The sequence below is a fragment of the Pectinophora gossypiella genome, chromosome 20, assembly GCF_024362695.1.
Source record: "Pectinophora gossypiella chromosome 20, ilPecGoss1.1, whole genome shotgun sequence".
In the NCBI taxonomy this organism is placed as follows: Eukaryota; Metazoa; Arthropoda; class Insecta; order Lepidoptera; family Gelechiidae; genus Pectinophora; species Pectinophora gossypiella.
In genome coordinates, this window is record NC_065423.1 from 5,305,893 (window position 1) to 5,320,924 (window position 15,032).

At 38.3% G+C, this 15,032-nt stretch overlaps 1 protein-coding gene across 1 annotated transcript; it reads left to right on the forward strand.

Moving 5' to 3' along the window:
• Positions 1–7,399: 7,399 nt before the first annotated feature.
• On the forward strand, positions 7,400–14,458 carry LOC126376391 (uncharacterized). The gene is made up of 8 exons (XM_050023716.1): positions 7,400–7,518; positions 8,190–8,450; positions 9,254–9,443; positions 9,996–10,340; positions 11,589–11,926; positions 12,938–13,097; positions 13,360–13,442; positions 14,204–14,458. Exons 1-8 carry the CDS (start codon positions 7,453–7,455, stop codon positions 14,456–14,458), a joined length of 1,698 nt encoding a protein of 565 aa, XP_049879673.1. The 5' UTR covers positions 7,400–7,452.
• The last annotated feature ends 574 nt before the right edge of the window (positions 14,459–15,032 follow it).

Consider the following 15,032-nt stretch of genomic DNA (forward strand, 5'->3'; position numbering starts at 1 on the left):
TTCAGAGTAGACTTTACTCAACCTTTTCTAAGGACATCTCCAATTTGGTTAATGTACGTCTTTCTAGGTCTTCCTTTGCCAGCCCTACCACCAACCTTCGCTTTATATACTTACTGCTTTCGTAATCCTATTATCCTTCATCCGCTCTACGTGTCCAAACCAACTTAAAATTCCATTCTCAATCTTAATTAATTAATTTAATATATAAGTACGAAATATCCGAAAAACCTGGAATCGCTGGGCCGCAAAGCCGCCAGACTTAAATGGGATTTTTTTTAAATGGGAGTTTGTCGCATGCACCGTGAGTGGTGGGCACGGATCGTCACGCATTGGGTGCGTCATGACGGGTATAGGCCTCGTGGTAGACCTCGAAAGACATGGCGCTACGACTAGGACGCTTGCTGGAGGGACTGGCCGGAGTACGCACAGGATCACGAAAAATGTAAAGAAGAAGGGGAGGCCTTTGCCCAGCAGTGGGATCCTGTACAATAGATTAGATACGATTCAATTCAATTCTTGATGAATGGCTTCTGTGTGGTCACAATTCTGCCAGTATCACGTTCGAAGAAAATACACAATAGGGCAGAAATAAAAATATAATTGAACGACAATTCGAAAGCTATTTAGGTATGATTAGATACGAAAAATGCCAAACTCTTGATGACAAGGTTATAACGAAATTCATGAGAATGTTGCTATCATTTCTAAACATACACTCAAAGCAGGGTCCGTACATTGATCTTGGGGTGTTAAAAAGGCCACATAGAAGCAAAGCAATATTGCTATTTGACATTTGTGTGCATTGCGCACTTACTTTTATATGTGCAAATGTCAAATTGTAATGATATTGCTTTTTAACATGAATTGCTTCGATGTAGCCTTTTTAACCCTCATCTGTCTAAAATAAGAGAAAGAAAACACTGAAAAGTATCCATATTGACTAACTCCGCGGGACACTTCAATTCGTGTTTTTCTTTCTTAAGTAAGTAGGTTGCCTGGAAGAGATTGCTACTTAGCAACAAGGCCGACTATTGTACTCATTCTTTTTCTCTTTTGTTTTGTATTTTGTTTTTTCCTGTTTGTGCAATAAAGTATTTGTTATGTTATGTAAGTAGAGGTACTTATACATATATAAAATTATTTTCACGTGCACTAACTACATTAAACTGCATTGTATCTAACTGAATTGGAAAGTGGTGACCCTCGCGACAGAGCATCACACCAAAAATCACTCAAAAAACCTAGATTATTTTTTTTTAATTTCCAGATGATACTGGCCCGGTGCAGGATTTTGCATTGAAGATAGTGGAGCCAGGGTATTTGGGGTTCGTCAACTGCAATTTCCGAAGAGCTTACGTGATGGCACCTTATGACCGCATGCCCAAGGACGATGAGGTATTTATCGCCGTTTTATTAACATGATGCATTAATAGGTAGGTAGATTTTTTAACACTTCATTAATTGCTAGGTATGACAATCGATCGTATGCCAATCTGTCGAAAGAGCATAGAATAAGGAATAATACTACGGCAAGCAAACTCTTGCTTATCATGGCATACAACCACGGCTATCTCCAACATTATTCGTAGAAAAATATTTTTTCCGTAGTCTAGATAATGAAATGAAAAAAATGAAATAAAATTTATTCGCTCTAGAGTGGTACAAAATATCTTAAATATATATTGTAACAAAAAAGTCCACCACTCAACTATATAGCATGCGAATATTAATATTAAATAATTTATAATTAAAGGAACATGCTTTAAATATCATCTTCAATAATTTTGTCTTAAATAAATAACAAAAATAGATATTTTAAATACACAAAAAACAAGACGAGTCGAGTTTTAGTTATAATTCTTTTTTGGTAAGGCGGCCATTGTGCAATGTTTGTAAGTATAATACTTTATAAACTTTTCGTTTCCAGTTAGACGAAGCGGCAGCAAAGATAAACTTCGTCAGCGACTTCAAGCGGTCATACTTGCAAACTGATTCCGGCCCAGAAACCACTACCACACGTCCCCCGTACAAGGACACCGTCGACCGCGAAGACATGTTGGACTTTGACGAAGACCACGCAGAAGTACTCTACCTGTTTTAACACCAGTAACTCAAATTCAATAAAAAATGACGTTTTTACACTGACACTACATGCCACTGTGTGAGCGAGACAGGCTGTACGCGCTCCTTACTTCTTAACACACCAAGTGGCAAAGGGGGTAATCAAGCTAGTATCGGCGGCGGTGGAGGGGAGTGAACGTAGTAATTATTGTTTATTCTATGATCTTAGTCAGTAAGTCTATAGTCGTAGTTTCGATACCAAGTATCAAACTTGAAGCGTTGGCAGAATCATCAGTCACTGGGGTTTTTGAAGTTTCTAGCTAGAGGCGGTACTTGGAGAGGACTTGGAGCCGGGAGTTGATTTGAAATCGCATTGAGTTTCCACGTGAACGGGCACAAGTACGGGTACAAACATTACAAAAAATCCCGACTACAGAACGCTCTCGGTACTGCTTCCGTGGGCACTGAGCTTAACCCAGGGGTTCCCAAAGTGTGCGCCGTTGAAAGTAAAGAGGGGCGCTGTGAGTTCTATCATTATCCGAAACCACAAATATTCGCGGGTACCTATTTGAGCGCTCGCATCGGCAAATAATATAGCGTCATATCACTTTTTCGACCGTGATTTTCAATTTACAACGACGGCAGGTACCTACCGACGTCGCGCGCATTTTCCAATCTCTCTCGAAGTAACCTAACCTAACAACTTAGCTAGAGCAAGACGCCGTTACAAAATACTAAACTTGTAACTGAGCCGCAGGTTGAAAAAGATTGGGAACCCTTGGCTTAACCAGTTTTCTTCAATTAAACTGAATAGGAACTTCTTAAAATGTACGATTGTCTAAAGAAAGCTACCTAAATAGGTAGCAAATGTTTAGCGTATTAATAATTGTATGTTTGTTTTAGTTAATTATTAAAGATAGGTCTACGTAGTGATAACAAGAAGCTTAAACTACTTAGGTACTTAAGTTTAGTATAGGTAAATGCAGTTTTCAAACCAAAGAAATATTGTAAAAAATAACACAAATTTTGTCATTTGTAGTAACATACAAATTCCAACTAATAATTTATTAGCGTTGCGGCGACGCAAGACGCAACGCAGCTATGTATAAGTATTTGTTGCCATCGATAGATATTTGTAATAGATTTAGTTATTTTTACGTAAACCCAAATCGCAATGCAAATAATATAACAAATGAATTTCAATACTGATTTTGTTTTAATATGCAACCATTTAGTAGAATGTAACTGGTTGAATAATAATAATCCTCGGTTCAGATCACGACAGTCGCCATTTTCAACTCACGCGATAGAAAGAAGACGTTAGATAATTCAATAACCCTAACGGCCTCTATGGTCCAATGGTTGTGCGTTGGGCTCCCGATCTGAAGGCACCGGGTTCGATTTACTGTGGAGACATATCGCAAAAACTCACTTTGAGACCTCTAGTGTTAGGACATTGCAAGCTGATCACCCGATTGTCCGAAACTTGACTAATATTTACAGAAGTAAGTATGAAGTCGTTTACATGAATTGAGGCATGCCAGGGTCTTTGGCGGATCAATAGTCAAGAGCGGATTTAGCTTTTATGTCAAGGGAGGGGGGAGAGGGGGGGGGGTCTCACCAGGTCACAAAGAGCCTATCTCCTGAGAATTAGATAAAATTGCAGTGGCTACCCCTGACCCAACCTGTCGCCCTGGAGCGCCTGGATCCGCCCTTGTCAATAGTAGGTAACCATCAGGATTGATGAGGTTGATCATTGGTCACACAACACATACGAGACAAGAGAAGAATGTAACCCTACATTATTGCGAAGAGAGAATAATTCTGCGTGAACAGTGTTGTAGAACGCTGTTTGACTTTATCGCGCAACGCACCGCGAAGTGTGTTCCTAAGCCACGGGCATAAGATGGCCAATCAGGTCCGAGTAATGGGTATTACGAGTATACGCGTTCATAAATAAGGAAGTTGAAGACAAATCTAGTAATGTTCGGTATCAACATTGTGTTGTTTCCATCTGCCATTCCAATCCAGGGGTGATCAACTATTCGTATTTTGTATAAAGACTTGAAGTATTATTACAAAACCAATCAGGATAACAACTGCCTATTTCTCCCATCAGGTGTCGCTACTAATGAGTGTTCTTAAATTTTGACAGTTCCCCATACTATTTGAGTTTACAAACATAATTGTTTTGGTTATATTTTTACATTATAACAGGGATAACGGACAGCCCACTTTGTAGAGGCTGTCTGGATGCAGAAGAAACTGCCCCCCATGTAATCCTGGAATGCACGGGAGTGTCAGCACAACGGGTAAAAATCCTCAAAAGAATGGGGTCGCTCCGCGAAGCCTGTGAAAACCTCAGGAGGCTTCTGAGCTTCAAGAAGGAGTTAGGTTGGCTTACGTAGTCAACAATAGCACGCATAATGGGCCATCTTAGAGTCTAAATGCGGAAAACAGAGCCCACTAAATAACTACTAACTACACTATAACACTTTGCGCAGTGTTTAATTGCAAAATCATAGTGTTAAGTATATTATATTCCCTAAGGATCGGAAAGAACAGCACATAGAAAAACTTATTTTCAATCAAAACTACATTTTTCCAATGGCTGCTTTTCTTATTCGTAACTCATCCTTCAAAAGGGTCCACGTTGCTTCACATTTTATAGCAATTTATCGCTAATTTTAACTGGACAGTATGGAGAACTGTAAACATTTTGGGACATTCAACAGTGCTGCCGCCTACATTTGAGCATCTAGTTTTTATCCTCAATCCATCGCAAAAGTATAGAATTGAAAATAATTAAAAAAAAACAAAAAAAACATGAATTTTACGCCGAAAAAATTCACTAAATATTAACTCAGAATCATGGCCTGAATCATCCCCCAAGTATTCGTTACTATGTCACTAACACCCTGTATAATAATGTTATATACAGCGTGTTTCCTTGTCACGTAGTACGGTCACGAGCATGAATATGTACCATGTCACATTAACTTTTTGGACAAATTGAACTGTAAGTCTCATTAAATATCTAATATATTAACGCGAAATGGTTCTAAAGTGGGTACATGATATTGCTCATCACTGTACTGTTAGAAGAAATCTCTTTCTTAGAGATAAGCTTATCAGTACTACGTAGTGTTTATTCCTTATTCTTCGCCTCTCCTGGCCGTTTTCTTTGTATGGTTCTTTTATCTGTTCTCTTTTATGTGTAAAAATATATAAATATAAAAAAAAAACGTAAAAAAAGGTTGCCAAGTTATCTACCTATCTCCGCCTGTACATTCAACGGTCAATAAAAGTGCGTTGATTGTAAGCAGAAGTCACTACGCGGAAAACGCCCATACAATGTCGGTGTGGCCGAGAGTGTTGATTCTGTTGCTGCTAGCCTGCGCACACGCACATGACTGGCCTGCCGTGCCGATGATGCGCTCCCACATTCCCGGCATGCCTGACGTTGAGCCGGACTTCTCAGACCCTGCTGACGACATACCTAAAACCAGGAAGGAGTCGCTTGCGGTAATATATATTTTACTATTTAACAGCCTTCGTGGCTTAGAGCTTTGAACGTTAGGCCTACAATCTAGAGGTCGGGGTTCGATTCCCGATGGGGACGTTGTCGAAATCACTTTGTGAGACTGTCTCTACCCCTTTGGGCATTCAAGTGAAATGTTATGTTTCAATGTACTCAGTGGTGGTAGGTGCTGGAGGCGGGAAGTTTCGAAATGATTTGTATGCATGCGTCCGCGCATAGCCGGACACGGCGAGGTTCATACAAACTCACATTTCCCGCCGTAGAACGTTCCCCGTATCGACTGTATTGTATGAAACACAATTTTGTGGTATAGCCATTGATCTTTCATATATTATATAGCATTACGCCTGTATCCCACTGTAGGCAAAGATATATAATATATACATATATATATATATATATATTATACTATATATATATATATATATATATATATATATATATATATATATATATATATATATATATATATATATATATATATATATATATATATATAACCCGGGCCTCGCCGCTATGTTTAAGTACCATGTAATAGGGGGCGAGTCTATTACTAATATTACCATTAATTGAGTACAAATCCTGGAATCCTGGTGATATAAATTATCTATGATCCAAATATATTATTCAAACTTATAAAGTCGAATTCAGTGGTTTAGAGCCCGAACCGGAATTCGAACCCGCGACACTACTATGTAAGTCATGCGTTCACTAGATGGTGTATACATGAGCAATATAATGTACCCACTTTAGGACTCTGTCGCACCAACATATTTGACATTTAGTGAGACTTACAGTTCAATTTGTCAAAAAAGTTAATGTGACATGGTATCAAAGTGTACACATATCACTGTTATTTTCATCACAGACCAATTTTTTTTATTCCATTTGCGCAGATGTTAAGAAAATATATACCATCGGACGATCCGCCTGACAACTATAATCTTCCTCCAAAAAAACCCGAAACACAAGAGAGAATCAAACCAGAAGAGGTAAAGTACCACAGTTATTTTTGGTATTAGTGTCCCAATATAAATACTGGGGGGTTAAAAACGCCACATCGAAGCAATTCATCTAAAAAAGCAAAATTGCAATTTGACATTTGCGCAAATAAGTGCGCAATGCAAATAAAGGTCGAATAGCAATATTGCAGCAGTGCAATACACACGCTGTGTGAGTGTGTGTATTATAGCAGTGGCTGCAAGTTGTCTTTGATTACTTGTGGCTCTGCCCACCCCATTAGGGATTACGGGCGTGAGTTTATGTATGTATGTATGTATGTAGCAATATTGCTTTCTTAGATAAATTGCTTCGATGTGGCCATTTTAACCCCCTGTACGTTGAAATCTATAATTGCAGGTTACCAAGCAGCCCATCCGCCTCATATAAATGCATCACATTAAGATATAAGCAGCATTGATAACATATAAGTAGCATGGCACACATTTTACTTTTTTCGTCACACGCAAATAGAAAAGCAAAAATAAAACACAACAAAAATATTTTTAATGTCCTTTTACAAAATGGTTTGCCATTTCTGTTAATTTTTGTTATTAAAGTTATTAATTATACCGTAAATAAATTTCACTTTTATCTTTTATTATTTTTCATGCACTAATGACATCTTTATTATCATCATCAGTAATTTAAGAGTCACACTCTTGATGGTATAGCATTCTCCATGCTACTATTTTAGGGAAAAATGGGGCAGTGCGTTCCTTCTTGCCTTCCTTTGTTATACCTATGTAAATTATGTCCACGTCTATTAAAGATTTATTGTTATTATAATAAAGGTTACGCCCAAAAATTATGAGAAACCACAGGAACCGGTAGAAGAGGCCAACGTAAATATGTTCGATAATTTAGAGCTGCATCTAGCGGTGAACGATAACCAGCCAGCACGTAGAATGCCAAAGGTATTTTCAATTATTACTGACAGCTTTCCTTTTTATCTAATCCTTTTATCCCCTGTTACAGCTTAACAACAACACAGCAGTAACAGCTTTTATTTTTACAAAAAAGGACATGCCTGAATGTGCCTCGTTTGGTGGCGTGGTGCGAATCTCGGCTCAAAGGGAGTTTTGTCATAGAAATCACAGATAAAGTGCAGAATGAGAGAAACGCCGACCACGCCGGAAAATTCGGTATCGGGGGCTGAAGTGTTTGCTGTCGTGAGCTGATTGGCCAGCTTTATAGCTAGGCTAATCGGGTCGTCAGGATCGTGTTACATTACATACGTATTAACGACCGCACGTCCAGTATTTACCATCACGAAGCGAGATCTATTCTTTTTTTCGAGTCAAAGATGCGTAATTACCGATCCCGTTGGCGTGGTCACCAATTTCCCTCATTCAACGCTTATCGCTATCAAGCCACTAGGGTAGATTAATTCTTTCAAATATTATCCTGTCAGAAGACGGCCTGACCTGAGGTTCGCGCCCAACTAGACACCGTTAGTTGTCTTAAATTTTGTATTGGAAGCTGCCTATTTGTCCGGCCAAGTAATTAATGCCAGATGCGTAAAACTGTAAAACCAGTGTAAGTGTTTTGTTCTAACGGAAATTTTCCTTTACTCTGCCCACGCCAGATGCCACCCCTTCCGAATGTGCCACCACCACCACCTCTGATATCGGATTCCGCTGGTAATTTCGAGGAAAACTCGTTCATGATAAAAGGCAGACGGAGGTTGAAGGTTCGAAACCTAACCCAGTGTATTGACTTGAAGCCGCACAAACCGTTTGAACCAGCTATGATAGTGGATATTCCCTGGGTAGCTTTCTACGATTTTAATCTACCAAGCGACGAAGTTACCATACATGTCTTCAAGGTTACATATGTGCCTGCGAGGGTAAGATACTGATTTATATTTGCTTATTTGTATGAACTAGCATTTCACGTACCTATCGTTGTAATTTATACAGGGTGTTAGTGACATCGTAACGAAGCTCAGGGAGATGATTCATAATATGATTCTGAGTTAATATCAAGTGGAATTTTCCGTCGCAAAAGTATGGAACAAAAATAATTAAAAAAATCACAAAAATTCTCATGAATTTTCTGACAGGAAATTCCACTTGATATCACCTCAGAATCATGGTCTGAATCATGCCCCTCAGTATTCGTTACTCAGAAAATATTTACTTACTACAAAATGTTGAAACTTCCATACTTACTTTATCTTCCTAGCATTATCCCGTTTTTCACATGATCCGCTTACCTAACCTGAAGATTTGACAGGTACTTACAGTTCTTTATAGAAGCGACTGCTTGTCTGACTCTGTCAATATAGGTTAGGTCACATACCTCCGAAAATGCATTTCTCGGGAATGTGGGTTTCCTTACGATGTTTTCCTTCACCATCATTTATGATCCAAACATAAATTCGAAAACAAATTCAACAATCACTGGTTTAGGCCTGTGCTGGATTCGAACCTGCGACCTCAAAGTGAGAGGCGAGCGTTCTACCAACTGGGCTACCACGGCTCTTGGACACCACGTGATAATCAATTATGCAAATAAAGAATATTGAATATTGAATATATATTTTATATGATCCAAACGTGAATTCAAACTGGTAAAGTCGAATTCAGTGATTTAGGGGCTTCACGCATTCTCTGCCTATGTAAAACCAATTACTTACTATATTACCAGGTGGTGACGGAATATATTGATTTGTACAAAAATCACACGAGTGATGCTGTCAATTGGGACCAACCGAAGTTATTACTGAAGGAAATAGGACCGACCGACACGTATTCAAAAGAACATCTATTAATACCTATAGATAGAAGAGGACTATTTCATGTTCTTACAAGATTTGAGAAACCTGAAGGCATGAGACGTAAGTATAGGCACAAGGACATGCTGTTATGACGTTCACGGATAGGTCTTCTTTTTCCTAGTGTGAATCCTTACGTCTTGCGTTAGGTCGGACTCGCACCAATAGGCTGGTTTCCTACTAGGCAAATCAGTTACTTTTTAACGTCAAAACATGAAATTACTATGGAATTTGCATGAAAAAGCACAGTGTAACGTCATAGAAGAACGTGATAAAATGTCATGCTTATTTATTACGTTTTCTTGATTAAAATTCATAAATAAGTAAAATAGAAAAAAATAAAGTTTTTCATTAGTTTAAATCTGTCTTTATTTAGTAATCAGAATTTCATAATTTATGTAGAACCTAGTCTACGACCCAATTAAAACCCCCTCCGTATCACCGCCATGATTTCGGAGCTGAGCACTCGTTGTAATTGCGTCTACTTATATGTTTAATAAAATATTTGTATTTCATAATTAAAATTGGCTGCTTATAAATATACCCGCCAGAGTAGTACGAGATAATGTTATCCTGGAAAATCTGCTATTTGTAACAATATGTTGTTTCTTCTAGGGAGTAATGTGACAGTAATGCTACCAACTATGCTGTTGAAGGTCGAAGATCCATATTTGTTAATTGTTTATTGTGAAGCCGACAGGGTTATTCTTTTCGCTCAAGAAGATTACGTTCCTGAGACCAAAGAGGAGAAAGAAGCGGAAGCAGCAACGATTGGTATCAAAAAGAAAGGAGGGGCAATCACGAGAGACAGAGCATTAGCACAGAAACTGATTGCGAAAGATATTACAGATAAGGCTAAGAGGGCAAAAGAGAAAGAAGCGAGGAAATATCTACCTCCTAATGGGGAATATGGACTATCCCCCTCAGATAAAGAACTGCCTGCGTTAGATGTCAAGTTAGGTTAAGATATCTACAAAGATAAAAAAACAGGTTATGTTAAACAACAACTTACTTTCAATTATATAACTTTGATCACTTTGTAGAACATCTCAAGTACATAATGTTGCATGATGAATTGACGGGACAAAGCCCAAAAAGTCATACGAGGTCCTCTTACAAATTAACACTTTAGTTTTAATACACCATTTTTTGTTGTTTATAGGAATACATACTTACTTCGATATATATTACAAATTGTTTTATTATAATTACTTATACTCATTGCAACTTAATTTACCTACCTGAAAAAAGGAATATCTAAAGTATAAAAACAAAACGCGTTGAATACATACTTCGATTTATTTTACGAATTGTTTTTTTTTTGCCCATTGTAATTTAACTTACTTACATGTCTGCAAAGAGGAATACTTATCTAAAGAAATAACAAAATGCGTTGACCTGCTTCCCGAAAGCAAAATAAGGACACTGAACTACAAGTTTTTCCAGCTCAATGCAAAATACCAAGGGCCAATGCTCTTTATTTTTTCTATTTTATTCCGGGACAAAATTAAAAATCACTTCTCGGTTTCTTCAGGTCTCATTAATGTAAATATGCTTTAGAAGGGGAAGCCTTTGCCCAGCAGTGGGACTTCAATTAGGCTACAGAATAAAAAAACTAAAAGTATAAAGGTCCATAATTCGGAATGGGACTTACACTCTCACACATTCGTTTCCTTCGCAGGTCTTGCACAATAGCAATTCAATTATGTCGCTAAATTCCAATGTATGTTTATGTGTACATTACTAAGCCAACGACTCAAAAACACTGAAAATTCTTACGGCGGATAACATCACATTTGATTTCGAGATTCAGTATTCTGGGCGAAGTAAAGACAGAAAGACATTCCCTGTCAAATACGTTTGCATAATCATAATTTGCAAATATCCCAATAACCTAAAAGATATTAATTGAGTTACAAATGTGGGTACAGTTGCTTCGAATAATATCACTGATTCTATTGACAGTGTGTATCAGAGAGGCATGGAACGATGTACAAATAGAAAAGCGAGAATATACAAATCCCCAAAGTCCAATTGACGTACAGAATGTGAAAAGTGCAGGTGAAAATAAAGTAGTAGTGAACATAACGACGACTGACAACATTAAAAACGCAACAATCATTTCGGAAACGGCCAAAACGAAGAAACAGACAAAGGCAAAGCTGCCGAAGCCAAAACAATATCATAACAATCTATATGTGGATGAAGTGAAGCCTACAGGATTTCATCAGCCAAAACCTAAAGATAATGATGATACTGTTAACCAGGAGTCACAGAAGACGCAAACAGACCCTAACCCAGCTGGAAGAGAGAATGAAACAGACACAGAAGAAGAAAAGTTAGAACGCGAGTGGATAGACAGTATGACGTTTAAAGGCATAGGTCCGAAAGGCATGGATATTTTCGACGAGCACACGTGCGAGGATTTCAGCAGAAATGCCAGGTTTAACCCTTTCTCCGTGCTGTATGACGAATGGTTTTCATTCTACTACTGGGCTGAGCATAATTCGCCTCTCATTCATCTCTTTCTACCAATAACTTCGGATGTAAGTACCTATCTATTTATTCATATCTAGTAGTAATTTGAAAATTTACTTTTCAGCTTATATTATTAACTTACTTGAAAAATGTATACTGTTCAATTGAGATAGAATACTACATGGTGTTAGTGAAATCATAACGAAAATTTTAACGGATGATTCTGACCACGAGTCTGGGGGTTGATTAAGTGGAATTTTCCGTCGAAAATAATTAACAAAAAAATTAAAAACTAATATTTTCCTGAATTTTCCAACAGGAAATTCCACTTGATATCAACTCGTATGTAGCCATACAGTATGTATGGGTGTTAGTGACAACTACTGAGTTGATGTCAAAAGTTACCTGTATTTGTAATTTCGGTGGTGCATTTTTGGAATGTTTTGCTAAAGTGTTGGCTGGGCCCTATATATCTCGCAATGACATCATGGTGGTGCGACATGCATACATACATACTTAATTGCGACAAATATTTAGGTGCGACATGTATACATACTTAATTGTATAAAGGCTACCTCAACCCCGCTACCTCGATGTCAACCTCATACATTTTGATGGCGGCGCGACCACCAGTGTCAAAATTGCAGGACCTATTGCTTCATGTTGAAATTGCATATTGTTAGATATACTACCTATCCACTACTATTTGATACCTAAACAAAAAATAATAGACCTTCCTCATTAAAAAAATATACATGTTAAACACTGGTCCCGCCATCTTGACGTCAAGATAGCGGGACCAGAGAAAACGGCGAACCGGAGCTAGATGCTCATATTTACTACCTATCCAATACCTTCTAAAACTGCCATCAGATTGTAATTAATACATTAAGGAATATCAGCGTCTCCCCATTTTGACGCTAATGACGCGACTGTGGTAACGCCACTATCGTATCCTGTTGGTGTATATAATATAGCCCTAAATGCCTCATAGCTTTCGATTGGCGGCCGACCAAAAATTTACCAAAAATTTATAATTTAATGTATTGGCATTTACCCAATTATTGCAATATTTTCAGGATAAAAAGAGAATCCGAGAGATTTTGGACCCCCAAGTGGAGAAACCTGTGGATTGGAATGCAACGATGGTAGTATTTATAGATCTGGGGGTGAACTCCACTGCCCTGTTGGTGGAGCGCAACAACAGGGGAGCATATTGGTACTACCCTGTCGCTTTAGGTGAGTTACCTCAGTGATGTATTCACTACATCATAAATCGGCCTCCGTGGTCCAGTGGTTGACCGTTAGGCTCACGATCCGGAGGTCCTGAGTTAAAACACTTTGTGATTCCTAAGTTTGGTTAGGACCAGGAATGGATCCAGCTTTTATGTTGGTCACCAGGTCGCACACAACCTACATTTTACCTACAACCTACAGTTTGAGATCTGTCTTTATTTAGTAGTTGAAGGCGCTCTAATCCGCTACTGTTCTCCTATTCCAGATTATCCTGGCAAGATTAAACCAGCGGACATGCGATTCAAACAGACTAGTGATAATAAATATTTAGCGATTATGTCCTGTGATGTAAGTTATTTAATCTTATGTAACTATAAGAGTCTACTGGAGTAATAGTATGTTTGTTTGGTAAGTAGTTAATGACGGAACTCAGCAACTTCATGTTTGGGTTATTAATGAGCCGCCAAAGCACACTCCGGTTACTTCATACAAAACACCTCGTTTTACACAGACACTACACATTGGCGTTATGGTACACGCGCATCTGTGTGTGTGATGTCTGACGCCCATACGATTGAAGACTAAACTATATCGGTTGAGGTAAACCTAGCTCAGCCGCTGGTGGGGAGCGGAGAGTTGCCGTGCTATACGTAGTATTATTCCTTATTCTAGGGCCAAAGGTTCTGAGTGTGTGATGCTCCCTGGCCGTACCCATTATTCAAGGTACACAAATTCTAATTAAGTATATCAATAAAATCTTCCTAATCTTTATCTCACTCTATCCATCAAAGAATTGAAAAGAAAATGAATGTTGACATGACTTTTTTTGAAAGGGTAGACAGAGGTGTAAGGTACTCACCCACCCACTTCTGGCCAGCTATAATTAAGCCACTTGTAGGTAATACGGGGCGAACCTATTGCTATCAACCTGCTACAAATCCTGGAAACCACACGATATCAATTATCCTATGATCCAAATATAAATTTAAACTCATAAACTGGAATTCAATGGTTTAGAGCTCGAGCTGGGATTCAAATCCGTGACACTGTGATGTAAGTACGAAAAGGGCTATCACGAATAAATATATCTAAGTACTTTATGTTTTCAGAATGGTGACGTTTTCATATTCGCAAGGAAACACGAGATTCCGCGGCAGAAGCTCATTCCTGACGCGGTGGCCACCATCGGCTACCGAGCACGGAAAGGCAAGTCCTACTTGTACCAGGGACACGAGTGGATGCCGATCCCTGAGAGAGACGAACTCGAATATTGGGCACCGGAGAGTTACAAGATGAAGTATGAGCTACCTGAACATGAAGAAGAAATAGACAATATGACGCCGGAGGATTTACTAAGAAATTAGAGCAAGACTGGAAATAGAATGTCGTTAAAGGAAGTCAATAGTGAGAAGAATCCTTTTTTGACGCAATGTGATTTAGAAGAGTCACAATCATGATGTTAGCAGACAACCTGCGGCTAACAATAAACTTTTCCTGCACTTTGGCAAAATAAACGTTTTTAAGCGCGTATAGTATTTTTTATTTAACTCTATATAGACTGTTAGTGACATCGTAATGAAAACTTTTAGGGTAGATTCAGACCATGATTCTGAGTTGATATCAGGTGGAATTTTTCGTCGCAAAAGTATCGAACGTAAAATAATTTAAAAATAAAAACACTAAAATTTCCATGAATTTTCCGACAGGAAATTCCACTTGATATCAACTCAAAATCATGGTCTGACTCATCCCCCTCAGTATTCGTTACGATGTCACTAATACCCATACGTACTTGTATGGCTACCTGTACGTACTTGTACGGGGTGTAAGTGATATAGTAACGAATACTGAGGGGTATGATTCAGCTCATTATTCTGAGTTAATATCAAGTGAAATTTTCCATCAATTAAAAAAAATCATAAATTTTGCGACGGAAAA

Excerpts from the sequence above, each read along its gene's own strand:
- LOC126376391 (XM_050023716.1), top strand. The coding sequence starts at position 7,453 with ATGTTCGATAATTTAGAGCTGCATCTAGCGGTGAACGATAACCAGCCA. Across the intron at positions 9,444-9,995 it reads GAAACCTGAAGGCATGAGAC|GGAGTAATGTGACAGTAATG; the intron begins GTAAGTATAGGC and ends TGTTTCTTCTAG. Across the intron at positions 10,341-11,588 it reads TGCGTTAGATGTCAAGTTAG|TGAAGCCTACAGGATTTCAT; the intron begins GTTAAGATATCT and ends ATGTGGATGAAG.